Below are 19,517 nucleotides of genomic sequence, written 5' to 3'. Positions count from 1 at the left end.
TTATCTGATTTTGAAAATACAACAATTAATAAAAATTTAACGGTCCCACGCTGTCCTGAAAGGACTCGTCAAATTATATGGATAATGTAGGTAATAAATTCGCATTATTATCCCTTATAACGTTTTATGTATGCGATTTTTCGTTGTTTGAACCGGTATTTCCCGCCCTTTTTGAAGTATTGTAGTATAGTATAATATAGAAAATACTTAATACAGAATACTATGTGATAGTATGCCCACAGGCGGCGTATGGTGAGCACGTGTTGTTTACTTCGCGTCCAAATAGTTAAAATAATCGATGTGAGTGTCGCGTATCATGATGGTCTATGATAAAGTGCACTGTGTCAGTGATAACTACTTATTTATTAGTTGTATATGCTCTACATTTTGAGTCCAGGCGGACGCGATTAGATAATAATAATAACGTTAACGATTAAATAATTGTAATATTACGTAGAAATTTAATGAATACCTCGTAATTAGCATGTTAAATTAGCCCTATATATTTAAATACAGATAAAATTTTACATTTACATATTTAAAAACTTTTATAGTCATGTATTAATTTTTATTGTGTCCTGTAGTGTGTATTTTTTATTCGTAACAGTTATATGTATGTATATATTTTGTATTTAAAACTTAGCCTTTGAATTTAATAACCTAAAAATTTATTAATTCCTCTGTAGATGAACACAGTATTTGTTTGTTGTTTACATACAAGGAAGCAAGGTTTTTCGCGACGCGAAAACACGAAAGTCAGGCGATGACCTTGACAATATTCTGATGAAGTTATTTTGTAGCATTTGGCCTGTTAGTGACTCGTTTACTGTATTTGGTTAACAACATATAATCAGTCAATATTTTACTAATCGGCTTACATTCTCCGTGTATTATTAATGGTCGAACAATAAACCAAAACGATTTAACAATTTAGACTTATAATATCTAAATGTAACAAATAGCTTCATAACACAGTAAATCGTTATTTAGAGAGATTTAAATTCCTTTAAAATATTGAGTCATTTACTTTAATATTTTTAAAAGGGAAGCGTTCTATTACACATGAAATTATGCGAATTAGGTATGATGCCTGAGTGTTAAAGTGGTAATAATTTAAAAGGCTTCATTTAGTGAGTTACGTACATAGCAGTTGACTTCATATGAAATGAGTACCTAGATGATAAATAACTTCACTATCACAGTCTTAAATTGTCATGATCGAATTATCTTTAAATTAAAAAAACAAAAGATAATCTGATAAAAACTTTATTTCACTCTTTTATTATACCGAATAAAAATGAATGCATCACGTATCTTTGAAATTTCATAAAAGGAACATAAACATAGGATAGTTAAACATAGATAGGTCGCAACGCAAATTCAAATGTTCAATTGTAGGATTCGACGGATTAACATTCTCACATGGCGTTGACATTTCACTGTTAGCTCAAAGACTTATGTCGTAAGTCTCTTTTTGCACCTAAGTAATTTCTATCTCTTAATAACCTCAAGAGGAATTTCAGTTCGTAAAATTTTATAATATTTGGCCTGAAAACAGCCCACACTAAGCACTGCATATATTGTACATTTGAACCTAGATTCTTCCCACTGGCTATTACTCATAAATAATATATTAAACGACCCGCATTGGTAATTTATTCTGAAATCACTTCATATAAATTGAAGTGCCTATCATTCCAAGGCATGCAAAGGTCATAGCTTTAACAAAACTTGATCTTTAGTGGTTCTATGACTCAAATACATAACTCTCTGCAGTAAAACGCTTCTGATAAATTAATTTAAATATACATATAATAATGTACGTGTATAGTTGTATTCGTAACAATAAGATTTTAGTAAAGTTTAAATAAGCAGTAGGGCGCGCAGTCGTCCCGAGTCTGTGGTATGATAAAAAGACTAAAATGGCGGTAGCGAGTAGTATATTGAGCTGAACCTGCTGGACTGGGGTCGCCTCTATCTTTATAATCCCACTCACGATACATCTAATAATACATTGTATGTAGTCTCATTTAAATTTGCAATGTAGATTTACTATTAAACCTGATAAGTATTTACATGCAGCTAATAATATAATCTATTGTATATTTTAATAATAGACAAGGAATGTTTTAGTCTGTCATATTATTCGGTTTATCGACCTTTTTAAAGCATATTTTACATAGTTAAAATATAATATAAGCTTAGGTATACATACATAACGTAGAATTCGTTTTGAAAAATTTTCAGCAGTCGTGGTTAATGAAAGTTTATATTTAAAATCATAACTTTTTTATCATCCAAACTTAAAAGTTCGAAGTAATATTTACTATGGGGCAATGGGCTGTTCGATTCTCATTCAAGGCTAACGCGGACCCGAGACTTAAAAATAACTGCATATTCAGCGAATAAAAAACATAGAAAAAGCATGCGGTCCGGTATCAAAGAGGTGTGCGATGAGTGAAAGTGAAGTGAATTTTATTCTAGGTAGCCTTAATTTAGAATACGATCTAGTTTGGTTTCGTCGTAATATTTTCGATTCTTAATGCTTGATACGAAGACAAGGATTGTATTTTTATTGCAAAACGTTTGTAAGTGATCGTCCGCCCGCCTCAAGAAAGAGATTGAATTTCAAAGTGAAATCCAAGTCATTAAAAATGTGATTATCGTTCCATTACATATACCTATGGTTTATAAAAAATTGTATAATATTATTCGCCCTTAAACATTATTTAGATAGTCAAAGTGTATTAAGAATTAATTCGACTTCCATTTGTAGTTCCATGTTTAAACGATATCCTATATGTAATGTGATATATTATGATATAAACTATAAATTTACGTCCAAAAGTAGGAACCTAAAGTGTTAAAGTTTGTTCTACAAAATGAAACAGTACATATGCTGAGCACAAGATGGCACTACCTTCACCGTTGCAACGCCGAAAATTAACTTGGATCATTGAATTTGATGAAGTTCCACCGCACAGAAATGGACCATACGAAGTACATCTTAACTATAGTAAAAGTAAGTAATTTAGTTACAGTAAATAAACATTATGAATAATTACCAATAATTTTATAATATAAATAATTCGATTGTTTCTAATTCGAATTCGAGTAAATATGGCGCGAAGTTATTAAATAGTTTTATGCCAGAGTTAATAGAAATATCGACGTAGACTATGGAGATGGAGAATGGGTTGCTAGTAACGTTACCTAATTTTAGTCAAGTTTAAATTAAGTGTCAGTGCAATTTAATAGAAAATGTATCCAAGAAAATCTTATTTATCATTTAGATTTTAGTTGATTATATAATCAAAACACTTTAACACAATTAATTAATAAAAATTACGACTGCATTTGCAATACTGGTTCACATTCTTCTCTGTTCATTTTCTATCTATCCAATATGTTAAAATACCTTAAAGAATCTCTCTTGTCGGTATCAAAATATTATACAATATTATTACGGTATTAAAATATATTGATGTTACGTGGACAGGCACGTCTTCGTCTTCTTCAGTACGAATTGTTCCCTAAAAATATTTAATTAATAAAATTCTTGCAAATAATTCTTATTGCCTATATATAAGACAATAAGTTGAATAAATATCAGTTTATGAATTTAACACATTTTCGGTGAATAAGGAATAATGTAGCAACACTAATTCTAGTTTGCCTGCTCAAAAATTATCATGCTCTGTAGTCTGTACTTGACAGAACTTCTGTCATGTAAACTTCCTTCTGTGACAGAAGGAAGTTTACATGAAGTTTTGTTGTGTTCTATTTTCTGTGGACTGTGGTTAACTGGGAAATTGTTTCGAAGCTTGGAGGTATTTGTGGTGTAGTTCTAAATTTTTACATTTCTTGAAGTAAGAAAGAATTATATTATCCTAAAACATACCAGTGAAACTTATTAAGGAACCTAAGTGTATGTACGAAAAATTTTGTGAAGAATTTAGTGTACGTCGCAAAGTTTTCCAAAGTTTAAAAGTTGGGAGTGGCGAAGTGTTTGTGGTCATGTCGGTGAAACTTCGAATTATAAAATAAACTTCATTAGAAGCGTATAAAAAATGGAGACTACTAGTGGCGTAGGTAAGTGTGTATGGTATATCTTATTACTCTTTAAGAAAGTACAAAGCGGCGCTCTACGTTGCCCTGGCGACCTCGCTCCTTGCTTGTATTACTTAAAGAAGACCTTGAAGTTATCGTAAGATTAAGTAAAACTTGTGATGTAATTGGGTAACGTACGGCAGCGTCTTCATAATTTTATGTCATTTTTAGTTAAAATCTGACACACTATCTTATCTTTCGTTATGTACTCTATGATATAGTGTTAGCGACTTTCCTCTTACACCCAAGATTATCCGTCTGTAATGCTTATGTTTTGGAATGTTCCAAATTATCTATAATATATATTTAGGTCTTGTAGCTTGGAATGACTAGACTCAAAAAGTGTTAATTTATTTGAGAGTCATAATAAAACAAGTTAAATTACTGTAACAGTTCTTGTAGAAAAACTTATTTTATAACAAATACAGTCCATATTTTAAATTTAATGATGTATTAGAAAATTATGGTAATGTAAAAAAAATATAAAGTTTTCTTTTATCTTGTCTATGTCAAGACTTAATATTTGTTGCTATTGGTTTTTTAATCGGTTTAGAACTATTATAACTATATCTTTTAATATTGTCAAAAGTGATTGTGTAATGATTACACATTGTATGATGTCAGAACACTAATATCTTTAGTTTAGGAGTTTAAATTAATGATACTAATTCAGATGAACAGACAATTGTTTGTTTATTTTGATGTTGAAACAACGTTATGTATTTAACATCTTATTTTAAAAAATACTTAAATTTATAGTATTTTTTGATAAGCATATAAATTAAAGTTTTCATTAGTTCAAAGACTGATAGTCGTAATAGCTTATGGCATTGTTATGAAGTACCTAATACAGAAGAATTCAGTCAGGATCTTTGATTTTAGACAATATAACTAGTGTGTTGTTCTAATTGATGGCATTGTAAATGGTTTTCACTGTATTATAATTTTGCTAAAAATAATATTTACACCTACAGAGTCTGAAACAGTGCAGACAATTCTGTATGTTATATTATATTGCAGCAAGTATGAAATTGTCCAATGTTAGCATAAGAAAAACTGTATTGCTATAGAATGTAGAGGCATTCATTATATGTTCCAATGATAATTAAACAATACCATATGTATGACATTGTTGCTGCGTTTAGAGTTTTAACTAAAAGAAGAAAATCTAAAAACTTTAGTACAAAGGAAGTAAAGAATCAACACTAAAATGTGGTTTAAAGTGTGTTAACATTTCAAATAATTTAGTTCAGTTTGAACCATATTGTCTTATTTAAAAAAGCTTAAAGGTCAGCAAGAAGTCAATGTGGGTTGATGAATATCACAATATGGCATGACACAGATATGCACACTACTAATAGGAATTAGTACGACAAGTGGGCGATATTTGTCGTGAACAAAAAATTAAGCCTTTTCTAAAATTAATTTACTTTCTTTATGTTTTACTATTGAGCATAAGCAATAGTAGATGGTAGAATAAAAAAAAGTAAAACAAAAAAAAGTATTATTGCAATAATGGATTGAATTTTATAGTATGTAGAATCAAATCAGGGTTGACATTCAGATATCTTTTTGCTTCGCGGTTTTATTTAAATACGTAACGAAATTAATTAGATCGTGACACCTTGAGTTTTATTTTAACTAAACTGTAATTTCGTATGAAATTAATACTTTATAGTAACAGAATTAAAAATCGCACCAGACAGATAAATAATAAGAAATAAAAGGTGGCCAGCATGAAGCAGTTTCAATTCATTCATGCATGATGCGGTTTTCTCCGCGCGCTAACTAACGCGGAACATAATTTTAACAAAATTATCTTTATTTACGCTCATGAAGTAGAATTTAACATTCTAAAGGGCAAAAGTTATTTCTTAGCCGTAGATAATCTATGAAAGATAGCGTGGTATAGACACATTTATAACTTATAACGTTAGTTAATTCCTTGGTGTCTCGGTATTGAGTGCTCGTTTTTACAGTATAGCGATTGTGTTCGGAGTTTTCCAATGAAATTAATTTAGCAGTTTTTGCATGACTCGCGAAAATACAAAAGAATGCAAAACTTTCTAATTTCATAAAAAAATCGTGTTTAATATTTATCTTATTAATTGTTTATTTGATTTTTTACTTCAATAGATGAATTTGAAGTTTTGGTTAAGTGCAAAGATAATTATGCAACGAACGTACACGTCTTAAGCCGTTATATTGTGATGTACGGAACGTATTATAATCCTTAAAGGAAGCTCACTGACCGAGACCGTTGATCCTATGCTTCCAAAGGGCTATAAACACAGGTGCTGTATGCATGTTGTGTTGATAACATTTTTAGAATAATTAGAAAATGTACCACATGTATTTATTTAGAAACATCCAAGAGTTGAGGGGAAAATCGAAAAATATAAAATATACTACATATGTATATATATATATGTATATGCGACTGAGAAGTGAATGCGTATAAAAAGGTATTTAAATCATGACTTACACGTGTTGCAAACTGTTTTGGCTTTCAAATTTAAATTCGCTATAAATGTTTCTGTCGACTGTACCCCAATGGAGATTCTTTCTATGTGCGTATTTAACATTTGGTCGAACGGTGAAGAAAAACATCGTGAGGAAACCGACATGTCTTAGACCCAAAAAGTTGACGACGTGTGTCAGGCACTGGAGGCTGATCACCTACTTGCCTATTAGATTTAAAAAATGATTATGAAACAGATTCAGAAATCTGAGGCCAAGACCTAAAGAGGTTGTAGCGCCCCTGATTTATTTATAAATGTTTTATACTTTCCTAGATGTAAATATACATTTCGTATGATGAAATCATAATGAAAGATGTAACTTAAATCGCTGATAGTGGGTCACAGAGCAATTAACTTCAATAAGGGAACCGCAACTTTCATACAGCGTAACGACGATCAGGGAAAAAAACTTGGACCACGCGAGAAAGTAGTTACTGAATACGTTCAGTGTATTTGTAAGTTTACAAATATATTATATGAATTCGAACTATGCAAGTAATATTGCGAACAGCTCTTAAAACTGTAGAAAAAATTCTTCGAATTAGTCATCTTGTGCATTCCTTCGCGCATCTAACATTGTCAGCAATAGGCAATAAAGCTTTAATATATTTCTAGGAAGCTTATGTATTCAATGCAAGAAATTAGAGTCGTCTAAATATTTTGTATGTAGGTTAGACACCCAGTAAGTTATTAAGACGTCGACATTTTAATTGCCGCGTGTGTGTTACAATTGTTTATTGTAATAGGCAATGAATAAAAGATCGAACAATTATTAATGTGAGACCTCAATTAATACTGTAGTTAGTGGGATTTTATTTTGTAAATAGTTTTGGAATGATTCGTTCTAATTGGCCTCTCTTTGGAAATAATAGACGGGTTCAATATTATAGACTGTTTGATAAAAGACCTTTATACAGTCACGTTTACGGCGACATTGTTTAGAACAACCTAACGGTTATTTTGACCAAAATCAAAGGTTCTGAATGCTATTAGCCCTTCTTATAAAAAAAAATTAATGATATGTACGTAATGTCTTTTTATTATAATTTTCATGTGAGATAAATAAAATGTAGTTTTATTTTATACATTCAATCATAAGTATGTGTTATTCAGTATTGTGAATATGGGTGTAATGGTGAATGTGATAAATCACAGAACGAATTTTTATTTAAATTTTTTAGTTATGTAACTTTAATGTAAACAAGAACTGGTAGTTGTGCGAACGGATGGCGTAGTCTTCCGCTTTCGTGAATTTTGTAAACGTTTCTGACATTCATAAGCATGCCCTAAGACGCATCTAAACTGAATAATCGAATTTTGATTTTGATTTTTTTCATATGTATTACTTACTTAATAATAACGTCATCCAAATATGAATAGTCTCCTATGTGATTATAATACATTTTGGCTGTAGTAATAATTAGTACGTTGTGAATGACAGCTTGTTGATAAATTATCCGTAGGATCCCGCTAACGCAACTAGTCCTAGATAATGCAAATGGTGCACGTTAGGTAATTATCTCGGAAGTCCCTTGTCAGCGTGTGTCAGCACATATGAGCGGGTATGCGCTCGCGGCACGCATAAGTTATGAGGTTTTTATAGCGTTGCAGTATCCGACACACATTACAACTGTGCTCGGAGTCGATGGCCTAGTGATGGAACCATTATAGTTGACATCGATTATAAAATCGAATTAAATTTTCATTTAATAACTATATAATATTGATAAAGAACAAAAAACATTTGTTCTTTTCATTATTTAAGCCTTCGCAAGGTACTTAGTTAATATTCTTTCTAATATGACTTAACTTCACTGGATTAAGGCATGTTTTATAGAGCTCCGTTTTATTTTTTATCATGTTTGTCTTCCTAATTTGGTAAACTACGTACGCGGTGTATACAGTACCTAGTCGCATTTCTGTAAGACAATTTTCCTCTCAAATTTTATTTCCTCGGACAACAAACCTTCCTGAACTGCGATGTATAGGCAAACCAAGTGTGTGATCAACTTACGTACGTAGTAGGTATGTTACTTATATTTCGCCGCGTATGGCTGATTTTGGGATCATGCAAGGCCTATATCAAGGCTGCAGGCGCGGTTTCGTCAAACTCGTTGGAGCGCGAACTATCGTCTTCCGAACTAAAAACTTAGTACAAATCAGATACTCAGTCATATTACTAGCGCCAAGAACAAAACACAATATAATTGTGTAGCCTAGTTTTTGCCTATGCATATTGTATTATCATAGCGGTGTTAATAGAAACTGTTGTCACATAGCCTCCATACAGTGCGCATAGTGTAGAATGCGGGTTTGAACTAATTCGGTGCAATTATATTTAAATAAAGGCCTTAAATGTGTGCGATATTGATATGCTGACCCTCTTGAAGGCGTGTGAGGCGGTCGTGACCGCTGCAGTTGTCAACGATGCGTGTATGTGATGTGGGGTTTCCTATAATTTAGATTTTCAGTCAGTGCGGCAGTTCGCAGCCGCAGTCAACCCTATTAATATATAAATAATACGTATTATTTCTGACTACATAATAAAAAGTACTTAAAAATTTTGTCTCATTTCACCCACGGCAAATTATGTATTCATTGTATTTGTTTCAGATGAAAGAGAAGATGTGCAAAAGAAAACATTCGCGAAATGGATCAACTCACAACTTGCGAAGGTAATTACGAATGCACTTAATTAATAAATCTTTGCATTATTTTTTAATAATTCGAAACAAACTAAAAGCAGCTTTTTTGAGCTATATAAATGTATTATTAATATATTAAATACTATATCTTTATTTTATTGAAGGAGGGAAAGCCTCCTCCAAATGCCTCTAGTCTTTCGCTACTATTTTCCTTTACCTGCTATCCCTTTTATTTCATTTTCTCAGGTTTCTGCTGCTATTTCTGCCTACTGGGCCATATCTAATAAATACCTTCTTGACCCATCTGCCATTAAAAGGCCGATAGTATGACTTGTCCATTTCCATTTTTGGAGTGTGTTATACCTCTGTTAGGCTTAGGTTATTTTTGTTAGGCTTCGTATTACACTGTGTTTCACTCAGTCTTTATTTTCAATAATAGAAAACAAATCACGTCATAGTGTGAAAATAATGTGAACGTTTCGTTCAAGTTAATTAGCTAAGTGAAATTGTTTCGCTTGGGGATTCCTTTAGGGTTGAGGCATGAATTATAAAGAATAATAAAAGCGTTATACGATACTCATACCCGCTGATTGATTAGTATTTGACAGATCACTTGTACGAAGCCGCAAAGCCGCGCTAAGGTCGATGTTGATGTATGAACATTGGTGTGTGACAGGCCGATGACCTCCAGTTGATGAATGAAATATCCCACCACTCGCAAGTGTTCGTTATTGCCTAGGATTGCCTGAATGTTTATAATTGCATGCGAGGATGTTTAAATAACGTTCTAAATTCGAATTATTTCTGGTGATTTCATCTTATACCCGTGACACGTGTCGGTGATAATCATAAATAAAAAATAAAATAATAAATTTTATTTATTAATTCACAATGCATACGCTGTCTTTACTGTACTGAACCAATGTTAAAAAAAATGTAAGTTATTCTGTCATATAAATGATATGTCTAAAAATAAGTTTCTTTGTGCGAGGTAGCTGCCAGCTCTTCGTTCTCCTGTGATGTCGACTAACCTTTTTGATAATTTCCTAAAAAGCCTTAACGCGCTAGGACCCCACGGACCAAGGGTCTCGACACCGAATGGGACAAAATCATATTCAGAGCCTAGATGTATTTGCAGACTTTAGCTTTTTCAGCTTAAGTTTACTACTTTATTTTATGTATGGTTTTCAGCACGGCAAGCCGCCCATACACGACTTGTGCGAGGACCTCCGAGACGGCGAGGCACTACTCTCCTTGCTCGAGATACTGACAGGACAACAATTTGTAAGTCCTTGTCCATGTAAAAATTATATTTTTTGATTGTATTTAGGGCCGTTCAAGTATAACGTAAGCAGTATTTACTGCAATTTATCCCCCCCCCCCCTCTTGTACAGTAAGTAAGTAGTAAAATATACAGTAGAATCTCTATAAGTCGAACATCAAGGGAGACGCCAAAAAATTCGAGTTATAGAGTTTTCAACTTTCGACTTAGGCGGATTTTGATTTGACAAAAAGATTTTGAGGTTTATTCTTATAAATTTTGAGTACTAAAACTACTTACGACAGTATTTAAGTCGAAAACAAATGACTTGCCTAGTTACATTTCAAAGGAAATCAAAATTGAACACCTGACACCAAACGTTGTTAACGTTGCGTTGCCAAATTTGCCAAATTTTTCGAGTTATAGAGTGAAAATATGTACCAAAATGGCTTTGCCTCGGTGATTATTTCGACTAACAGAGGATCAAGATTTCAAGTAATGGAGGTTTTGGTGTTTGAAGGGAAGGGAACAAAACATTTTTTTGAGATTTGGAAGATTTTGACTTAACGAGGTTCTACTGTAGTAGTATTTGTCGATCTGTCTATATGCCTTGCCTTTTACAGTATCCTCATTCATATATATTTATTGCAGAAGCGAGAACGAGGGCATATGCGCGTGCACAGACTGAACAATGTGAACTGTGCACTGCGGGCATTGGCGACGGCTGGTGTTCGACTCGTCAACATAAGCAGCGGGGATATCGTCGATGGCAACCCCAAATTAGTTCTAGGGCTCGTTTGGAGCATTATACTGCACTGGCAGGGCCGGCCGTTGACCTCGGACGCGCCACATTCGACCCTCGAACGTACTCTACTGGCCTGGTGCCGAGCACACACAGCCGGCTATGATGGAGTCGACGTCACAGACTTTACGAGCAGTTGGGCAGATGGGCTCGCATTCAATGCGCTGCTGCACCGATTCCGACCGCATCTCTTCGATTATGCAGCGTTGCGAGATCGCGCGCCCCGTGAACGACTCGAACACGCCTTTACTTTAGCGCACGACCATCTCGGAATCGATCGATTGCTAGACCCCGAAGGTATATCTTAATATATATATTTCATGTGTGCGTGTGTATGTGACTGAACTCCTCCTAAAGGACTGGACCAATTTTGATGAAATTTTTTGTGTGTGTTCGTGGAGATTCGAGAATGGTTTAGATTCACAATTTTGTCCGCTGGACAATGTTTTTTTTAATTAATTAGTAGTTGTTGATTTTGGAATGTTTTACATTGGATCCGACAGACGGCGCTACCACCGCACTGTCAAATTTGTTTCAGCTTATTTTTTAGCTTATTAAAAAAAGTTTGAAATTTTCAAATTAAAGACGTATAGACAGGACAACGTTTGTCGGATCCGCTAGTTTTGTTATATATCTAACACTTAGAAAAATAACGAGCGTTAGGAGTTATACTTCTTTGGCGTAGCAAGATAAAAATCTTTTTAAAATTTTTATTCTTTGTAGAAAAAAACGACAATAACAATAGAAAAAAGGTATTTAATACATTGAAAGTTCCAGGTTTTGTCTTTAATCGTTTTATGACTTACTGGAATGGGCACCTTCCAATCAATTGGAAACCGAGATTGGTTTTACTTTATCGTAAATTGAACCGAACATTTAAGTTGGGGGTTTAAATAATTAATGTTAAAAAGATATGTGTCGAGGAAATTATAATTGACTACGAAAATAACCGAGACAATTAAAGTTTAATTAAATATCACAAAATAATTAAATGTTAACTATAGCTAACTGAAGGGTGTTGTGACGCTGCGCGCGCGCATCGTTTGAATTTACTCTCATCATTTTTCCCTAACGGTCTAAAAGAGGTATAACTTCAAAAAGCAATAGTTAAATACTCCTCCGAAACATCTCTCAACAGCTAGGTTAGGTTAGGTTAGGTTAGTTATTTAAGACAACAGTCAGTTATTTAAGATTAAATAGTGAGGCGAAGGTTTTTTTTCCAATTCTCACCCGCCCATGATTTGAGAAGTAGTAGTGTATGTAAATTAAAATCTTCAATTGTTTTTAATATTAACCTTCATATGTTATTAATAAGAATTACAATGTATTTAATCGATATCACTACATATTATAAAACAAAGTCGCTTTCTCTGTCCCTATGTCCCTTTGTATGCTTAAATCTTTGAAATTACGCAACGGATTTTGATGCGGTTTTTTTAATAGATAGAGTGATTCAAGAGGAAGGTTTATATGTATAATAACATCCATTATTATTGCATTAAATAGTGGAGAAGTACTGTTTCTAATGTGATGTCGTGAATAATTACATTTTTTCCGCTTACATTGCAAACGCAGGCTGAACCCTACGAGCTTTATCAATATAATGTACTAAGTATTGTACACATTGAAAAGGTCCACAGAAAAGTCCGTGATGGTATATGTCTATCACTTATGGATAACCCTCATTTTTATATACAACGTTCACAGATTTTCTGTAGTGTATTTAGTATCAGCATTGCAGCCGTGCGAAGCCGGGGCGGGTCGCTAGTACAGCTATATATTTAATCATAAAACAATGGAACTAAACATTTTCAGACGTAAACACGCCCAATCCGGACAAGAAGTCAATAATGATGTACGTGATGTGCCTCTTCCAATCGCTACCTCACGGTGACTCTGAGGAGACGGAAGTGTGCGAGGCGAGCGCGTCCCGCCCCGTGTCGAGTGCCACGACGTGTTCTGTGGAACTCGGAGCGTATGGAGCAGCGTTGGAGGAAGCGTTAGCGGCGTTGTTGGCGGGTGAAGAGCGGTTAGCGGCGCATTCTCAACCCGCTCCATCTCCGCCCGCCGCCCCGGGCGAGCATCTCGCCCTCCTCAAGGAACGCTTTCATACACATGAGGTGACAATTGTTATTCTTTATATGTATGCGAAGTTCTTATCTTTTTTAATTTTTCTTGCTTTCACAAGGATAGCTGAGTAGATTCAATTAAAGGTATGTGAAAATCAATATAAAATGTCATTATGTTGATATAAATATGTTTTTTGTTGCAATTTGATTTCGATCGTGTTGGGTAGGGCACAAATATACCTTTTTTTTTGTATGTACGTCAATTTGTTATTTGTCCTAATTTTGTGGTCTAAATAAAAAATAATAAAAAGCTCAATAAAAGGCAAATGAAAAAGAGGTTGCATGTCTAACTGATATCATGATTGGTTTATTTCATGTGTGTACCTACTTTTTTGCTTTTTTATATGTAACTATGTATATTATGGCAATGAAGTATAAATAAATAAATATAAAATAAAATATATATCAGCTAAGAGTAGAATTAGGACTCAGTACCAATAATTTCTTTTCTTGTTTATAGTGTTTTAATTCTTTATAGCTATTATTTTTAGATTTTTGTTTGTTTTTTGTTTTGACACTTTATTGTATTCACTTAATTTCGCTGGTCGTGTCCACATGTTCTAGGGACGGCACCGTTTTTTTTATATTTTCGTATGTAAGTTAATGTTTACATGTGTTTGTCCTAATTTTGTGGTTCAATTAAAAAAAATATATATATATCGAAGTACTTTATTAAGTAGTCAATGTTGACTCGTATGCAGAAGTTCCTGCTCGAGTTGTCCGGGCAGCAGTGTCGCGTAGGTGCGGTGCTAGAGGAAGGCGCACGACTGCTTCGCGACGGTGCGCTAAGCCGCGAAGAGGCCGGCGAAGTACGGCTGCAGATGCGACTGCTAAACGAGCGCTGGGAGCAATTGCGAGTGGCGGCTATGCGCCGTCAGAGCTCTGTCCATGCCGACCTCATGGCCGCCCAGCAGTGCCATCTCGACGCTTTTCGACGCTGGCTCACCGCCACCGAGGACCGCATGTCCCGAATGGAGGCCGAGGGCGCGGGACTGGCGGAAGCGCGAGCGCTTCATGCGGACTTGCGCACGCAACAACCGCTCGTCGATGCGCTCGCCGATTGCGTCGTCGTTGTCGACGACGAGCACGATCATGACGGTCAGTCATGCATTTACTATTTGTTTACTTAGAATACCGATAAATGTAAACGTTTAGAGGCGATAAGGTTGGGCCCAAGATAAGGGCGTGTGAAGGGCTGTGTGGGTTTTTTAGGGGGTGGGGTCTGACTACACCTATGAATAGCAGAGGGCATTGAGAGGACTCCCCGCGTCAAGCTCGACATTCAAGACGCGGGCCTGCGTAAGCGCATTATCAATCATCTTTGGTTTAAGATTCTTCAAGTATTTATTTCTTCGATGGCACCAGAAATCATTTAAAAGCTATTGTGTAAGAATCCAAAAACTATCTGATGTTTTTACAGCTTTCTCTATTTCATACCTCTTCTAAGATTATAAGACAAATTCAATTTGAATATTACAAGATATATAAAATCACTTTATAATCAGACGTATTTCGTTTGTAATTACTATATTATCTATCTTGCTTTAATCAAAGTATAATCTGTACGCAGATGTAACGGAAATCGAGGACCAGCTGCGCGCGCTCGGTGAACGCTGGTCTCACGCCTGCCAGTGGACGTTGGACCGACTTCGCCGTGCACAGGACCAGCACGCTGCCGACCAACGAGCGACCGAGTTACGTACGGCCGCCGAAGGTCTCGAGCGGGACCTGAAGCGCATGGAAGCCTGTCCCGTCAGCGAAGTGGGCGAGGTACTCGCTCGCGTTGCTGAATTGCAGCGCTGCAGGCGTTCATTGACCGACACACGCGCGGCGCTAGCCGGTGACGTATTGGAAGACGCCGAAGAGCTGTACGATCGACTCGACGCACTCGACATGATTCTTCAAGTGCAGATCGACCGCATAAAGGAGCTGGGTTTCGAACTCGATGCGAGCGCGGAAGAGTCCCCAAAAGACCTGACTGAGTTCGGTGGTACCCAGAAGAAGCCACGACTCGAGCGGGCTGGGGACTTCCAGGTCGGATACCGCGCCTTTGAGACGTGGGCTGAGGAAGCCGAACGGGCGCTGCGAGAGTGCTTGGAACGCGTGTGGACCGCATCTGCGGACGAATGGCGTAGCGAAACACGAAACGAGTTGCAGCGAGTCCAACACGAAAGCGAAGAGCGTCGCAACGACCTCGCCAGCGTTGAAGAGATACATGCGCGTCTCGCCGCCGATGCTTCGTTTAAAGGTATTCAAATCAAATCAAAATATCTTTATTCATGTAGGTAAACATGTACACTTATGAACGTCAAGAAAAACATATTAAATTAACTGTAAATTTACATTTACAACCAGTTCGCAAGTCAAGGGCGTAGAGCGGGTAAGAATTTCAACTGCCTTCACATTTTTAATAAAACCCAAACCAACATGTATGCGTAAAAGTTACATGTACGTATGACGTCACTTTTTACACACGTACACGTATATTACATAATAGTTGAAACATAACAAGAATTAATAGACAAGCAAACGGTAAAAATCTAAAAAAGATAGAAACTTAAACGTACGTACGGCGAGTAAGAAGGCTGTTGTAAAATATATAAATATTTTTATTAAAATTAGTAGGTAATTTATTTGTATGGAGAGATAGCCTATTGAATGGACCAACAAAAATAACATAACCAGGCCGTAGGTACGTCTAGATACGTATACAGACTTATTTTTAGTAACCAGGATTACATAGAAAGGATAATTATTACAACAGACGTAGACCCTCGTATCCTGATATAGATTTTATTCACAGAGGAGGCGGAGAAGCATGCAGAGAGCATCGAGTCACTACGCCGACGATGGGAGGGTATCCGGCGATCTCTGACGGAGGTGCGCAACGCGGTGAATTTGCGTGAAGACGAAGAGGCGTGGCGGGATGCGGCCCGCGGCATTCGTACGTCGATTTCCGAAGTGCGAGCTTGGCGCGATCGCGCCGCATCCGAAGCGCCCTGCGGCACGCTACTCGTGCACACGCGCAATCGCGCGAGGCTCCTGCGTCAGTTGCAGCCCAGACTCGAGGAGCTCAACGCGCACTCCATCATCCTCCTGACGAAGCCCATCCCGCAGGACCACAAAGACGACATCGAAGCCGACACGAAACGAATAAACGACGAGTTCCACGAAATGTTGACCTTCCTCGGCCGGCGAGAGGTCGAGGTGAAGCTGGCGCTCAACAAGCGGACTCTCGACAACGAAGAAGACGAGCATAAAACTGTTCAAACAAAGATACGAGATATGGAGAGCCAAATTATAGCCGAACACGCCATCATTTCCACTAAAGAGGAGATGGAAAAGAAATTGGAGGGTTTGAGGCGGTTGGACAAGGAGTTCGAGGACATCCAGTCTTCCTACGACAAAGTGGTCAAAGAGAAAAAACTCTACGAGCGGGGTAGCGTGGAGGAGCTGAACCTGAGAAGTAGCCTTGAGAATTTGGTCACAAGGTTCACCGACTCCAAGACAATTTTGGCTCAAAAAATACAAAAATTAGAAAAAGGTAAACCATATTTAGCTGAAATATCTTATTAACTGCTTTTTAAGATCCTTAATTATCATGTGAGTTGCTTTCAGGTATAGAATTGGTGGCCGGTCTACAAGCGGATTTGAGTGATGTGTCAGCGTGGGTTCAGCGTGTTCAGACGTTTGTGGATGAAGCCCCGACGCCGCCTCTAGGCGACACTGCCGCTCTCGAAGCCCTACTCATCAAGAGCAATGTACTTTAATTCTAAAACACACACACACACAGCTTTAATTAATTAAAACAAACAAATATCATTTTACACTTACCGATCATGACACAAAAATGGTATTGGACCAACAATTTATCATCTAGCTATAATAAATAATTTTTCAGAATCTCGACGAAGAGAAATCGAAATATAAGACGAAATTGGACGGCATCGAGACCGCGAAGAACACGATACTAGAAGACTGTGACGATGCGTTTGCGAAATCAATCACGGCCGACGTGAAGCTGTTGGTGACCCGATTCAATGAAGTGACCTCAAAGTCCTTTCAATACAACGAGGCTTTGCGTCGCGGCCTAGAAAGGACCGAGAACGCCTTTCGGAGAATTGACGACATGGAACGATGGATTCAGAAGCTGGAAGAAGAGATTCCCGCTGAAGATGAGTGCACCATCCGTGACTCTGGGGAGCTGTACCAGATGAAGGCGCGTTTCCAGGCGCTTAAGGATAAATGTGACGATCGAACCGACGAATTCCGTGACCTGAACGAGGCCGGGAATGACCTACTGTTGGCAGGTGGAGGGAGCGCACTCGCTCGTCGGCTTACGCACCTAAACGCGCTATGGACGCGCGGCACGCACGCAATTTACGAACGATACAAGTTAGTTCATATTTTGTATTTGCTGTTTTATTTTGCGGTTCAGATCTTTATTTGCTGCCTTATTTTTTGTTTTTATATAATGTGGGTAGTATTTGTACATAGTTGGTCGGCTTATGTAAATAAAGAAAAAAATACTTGACCTTAGTGTTAACAACAATTAGGCTCGTCAGACTTTTGGTATTATGCATTTAGTTGGATTTTATGTCACCTGATTCTGAGCTTTTTATAATTAGTATTTTGAATTTAAGTAATTATTTTTTTAATTTTTACTTGATTGTGTCAGAGTGTTAGCGGAAGCTTGGCATGAGTCTGGTGAGCTCCGTGCCTGGCTGGCGCAGCAGACAGCCTGGCTGGACGGCCTACAACGTAGGCTACGTACTTCCCCAGCTCGCGCTGATGCAGAGGAAATCTCTGACGAGCTCTATGTAAGTATCTTCCCAATATTTTCATGAATCTCAACCTTTTCTATAAAAAAAAACTTTTCGTAGTACATATTCAACTCACACCTAACCCCCCCTTTCTATAGGAATTGGAGAATTACATGGCGAACCGAAGTACAGAACGCGTGGAGCGCATAGAAGCTATCGGGAGACAATTGATCGAGGCGCACATCATGCCGGGCTGGATCCAGCACGAGTTGGACACTATTACAGCACGATGGACGACATTGCAGCGAGCAGCAGAAGAGCGAACTAAAGAGTTGGAAGCGGCAGCAGGGGAGGCAGCGCGCAGTCAACTAGCGTTGGATGCCCTGCAGCAATGGTTACGTGACCCTGGACGAAGTGCTGCAGATCTACCCGCCCAGCGTGCTGCGTTGGCGGCTGTTAGGGATCATGAGCGAGCCTATCGGGCTGTTGGTAATATTGAGGCAGCAGACCGCCTTCGTGACCAGCTGCAGCTTGCTCAGGTACATTCATGTAGTAATTATCCAATTATAATTGGGTAGTTTTCGTTTTTACCCGATTAAAACGTGTACATTGTATTTATAAAATGGTTAGCGATAGTTTTAAAAAATTTAGTGAAACTGTCATAAAATGTATTAGCCTCATAAATATTTGTTTTAATTTCTAAGTCCTATCTAATATTTTTTCGCATTTTATATTTACTTCAAACACAGAGACAGCTATTAAGGCTAAAAATCATAAATTAATTTTAAACAGAGTAAGTTGGATGAAGTGGAAGAAGAGCTGAAGAGTTCTGGTTCAGACATAATTAGTGGAGATGGGGAGATAGAGTCTCGGCTAGAGGCAGCCGTAGCACGACTGCGTGAAGTGCAAAGAGATGTCACACAGCTAGCGTTGGCTGGCGCAGACCCTGATGCCGTGCGAGCGCAGCTTAGGACCTGCCTGGTGAGTACTAAGGCATTTTTTATCTTGCTGTTTAATTTAATTGTGCCATTTTTACCACTAACCCGTTGTACCCTTTAAAATATATAATTTAAAACATAGTTTAGAGACCGAACATTTTTTAGTCCTTCGAGCCGGATTGCGTCTACTGTTAAAGTTTATTCTGCATAACACACATTTTTGATTAGTAGGTAATGTAATAACTATTATGGAGTTCTGATACTTCTGACAGTTCCCCTAGTAGACATGTTCTGGAGGAGGCGAAATTTTATAGGAATAGAAAAAAATATCTATAGGGGTTAGCTTT

General features: G+C 36.9%; 1 protein-coding gene across 5 annotated transcripts in view; it reads left to right on the top strand.

The window, feature by feature from the left end:
- The first annotated feature begins 2,850 nt into the window (after positions 1–2,850).
- The window catches only part of LOC111000702 (dystrophin, isoforms A/C/F/G/H), a 328,798-nt gene continuing 312,131 nt past the window's right edge, over positions 2,851–19,517 (top strand). For 3 of the 5 annotated variants that reach the window (XM_045631069.1, XM_045631068.1, XM_045631071.1), the window contains exons 1-13: positions 2,851–3,022; positions 9,246–9,307; positions 10,469–10,561; positions 11,190–11,637; positions 13,156–13,460; positions 14,171–14,567; positions 15,040–15,717; positions 16,273–17,013; positions 17,088–17,230; positions 17,371–17,864; positions 18,148–18,289; positions 18,391–18,771; positions 19,025–19,213. In XM_045631069.1, coding sequence (XP_045487025.1) covers positions 2,911–3,022; positions 9,246–9,307; positions 10,469–10,561; positions 11,190–11,637; positions 13,156–13,460; positions 14,171–14,567; positions 15,040–15,717; positions 16,273–17,013; positions 17,088–17,230; positions 17,371–17,864; positions 18,148–18,289; positions 18,391–18,771; positions 19,025–19,213 — 4,185 coding nt within the window. In that variant the 5' untranslated portion in view covers positions 2,851–2,910. Of the gene's footprint in view, positions 3,023–3,770; positions 4,093–9,245; positions 9,308–10,468; positions 10,562–11,189; positions 11,638–13,155; positions 13,461–14,170; positions 14,568–15,039; positions 15,718–16,272; positions 17,014–17,087; positions 17,231–17,370; positions 17,865–18,147; positions 18,290–18,390; positions 18,772–19,024; positions 19,214–19,517 lie in introns of those variants that run through there. The other 2 variants (XM_045631072.1, XM_045631070.1) reach the window with 2 other exon arrangements.

This window comes from Pieris rapae, chromosome 14 (assembly GCF_905147795.1).
Source record: "Pieris rapae chromosome 14, ilPieRapa1.1, whole genome shotgun sequence".
Lineage (NCBI taxonomy): Eukaryota > Metazoa > Arthropoda > Insecta > Lepidoptera > Pieridae > Pieris > Pieris rapae.
This window is presented reverse-complemented; position numbering and strand designations above follow the sequence as displayed.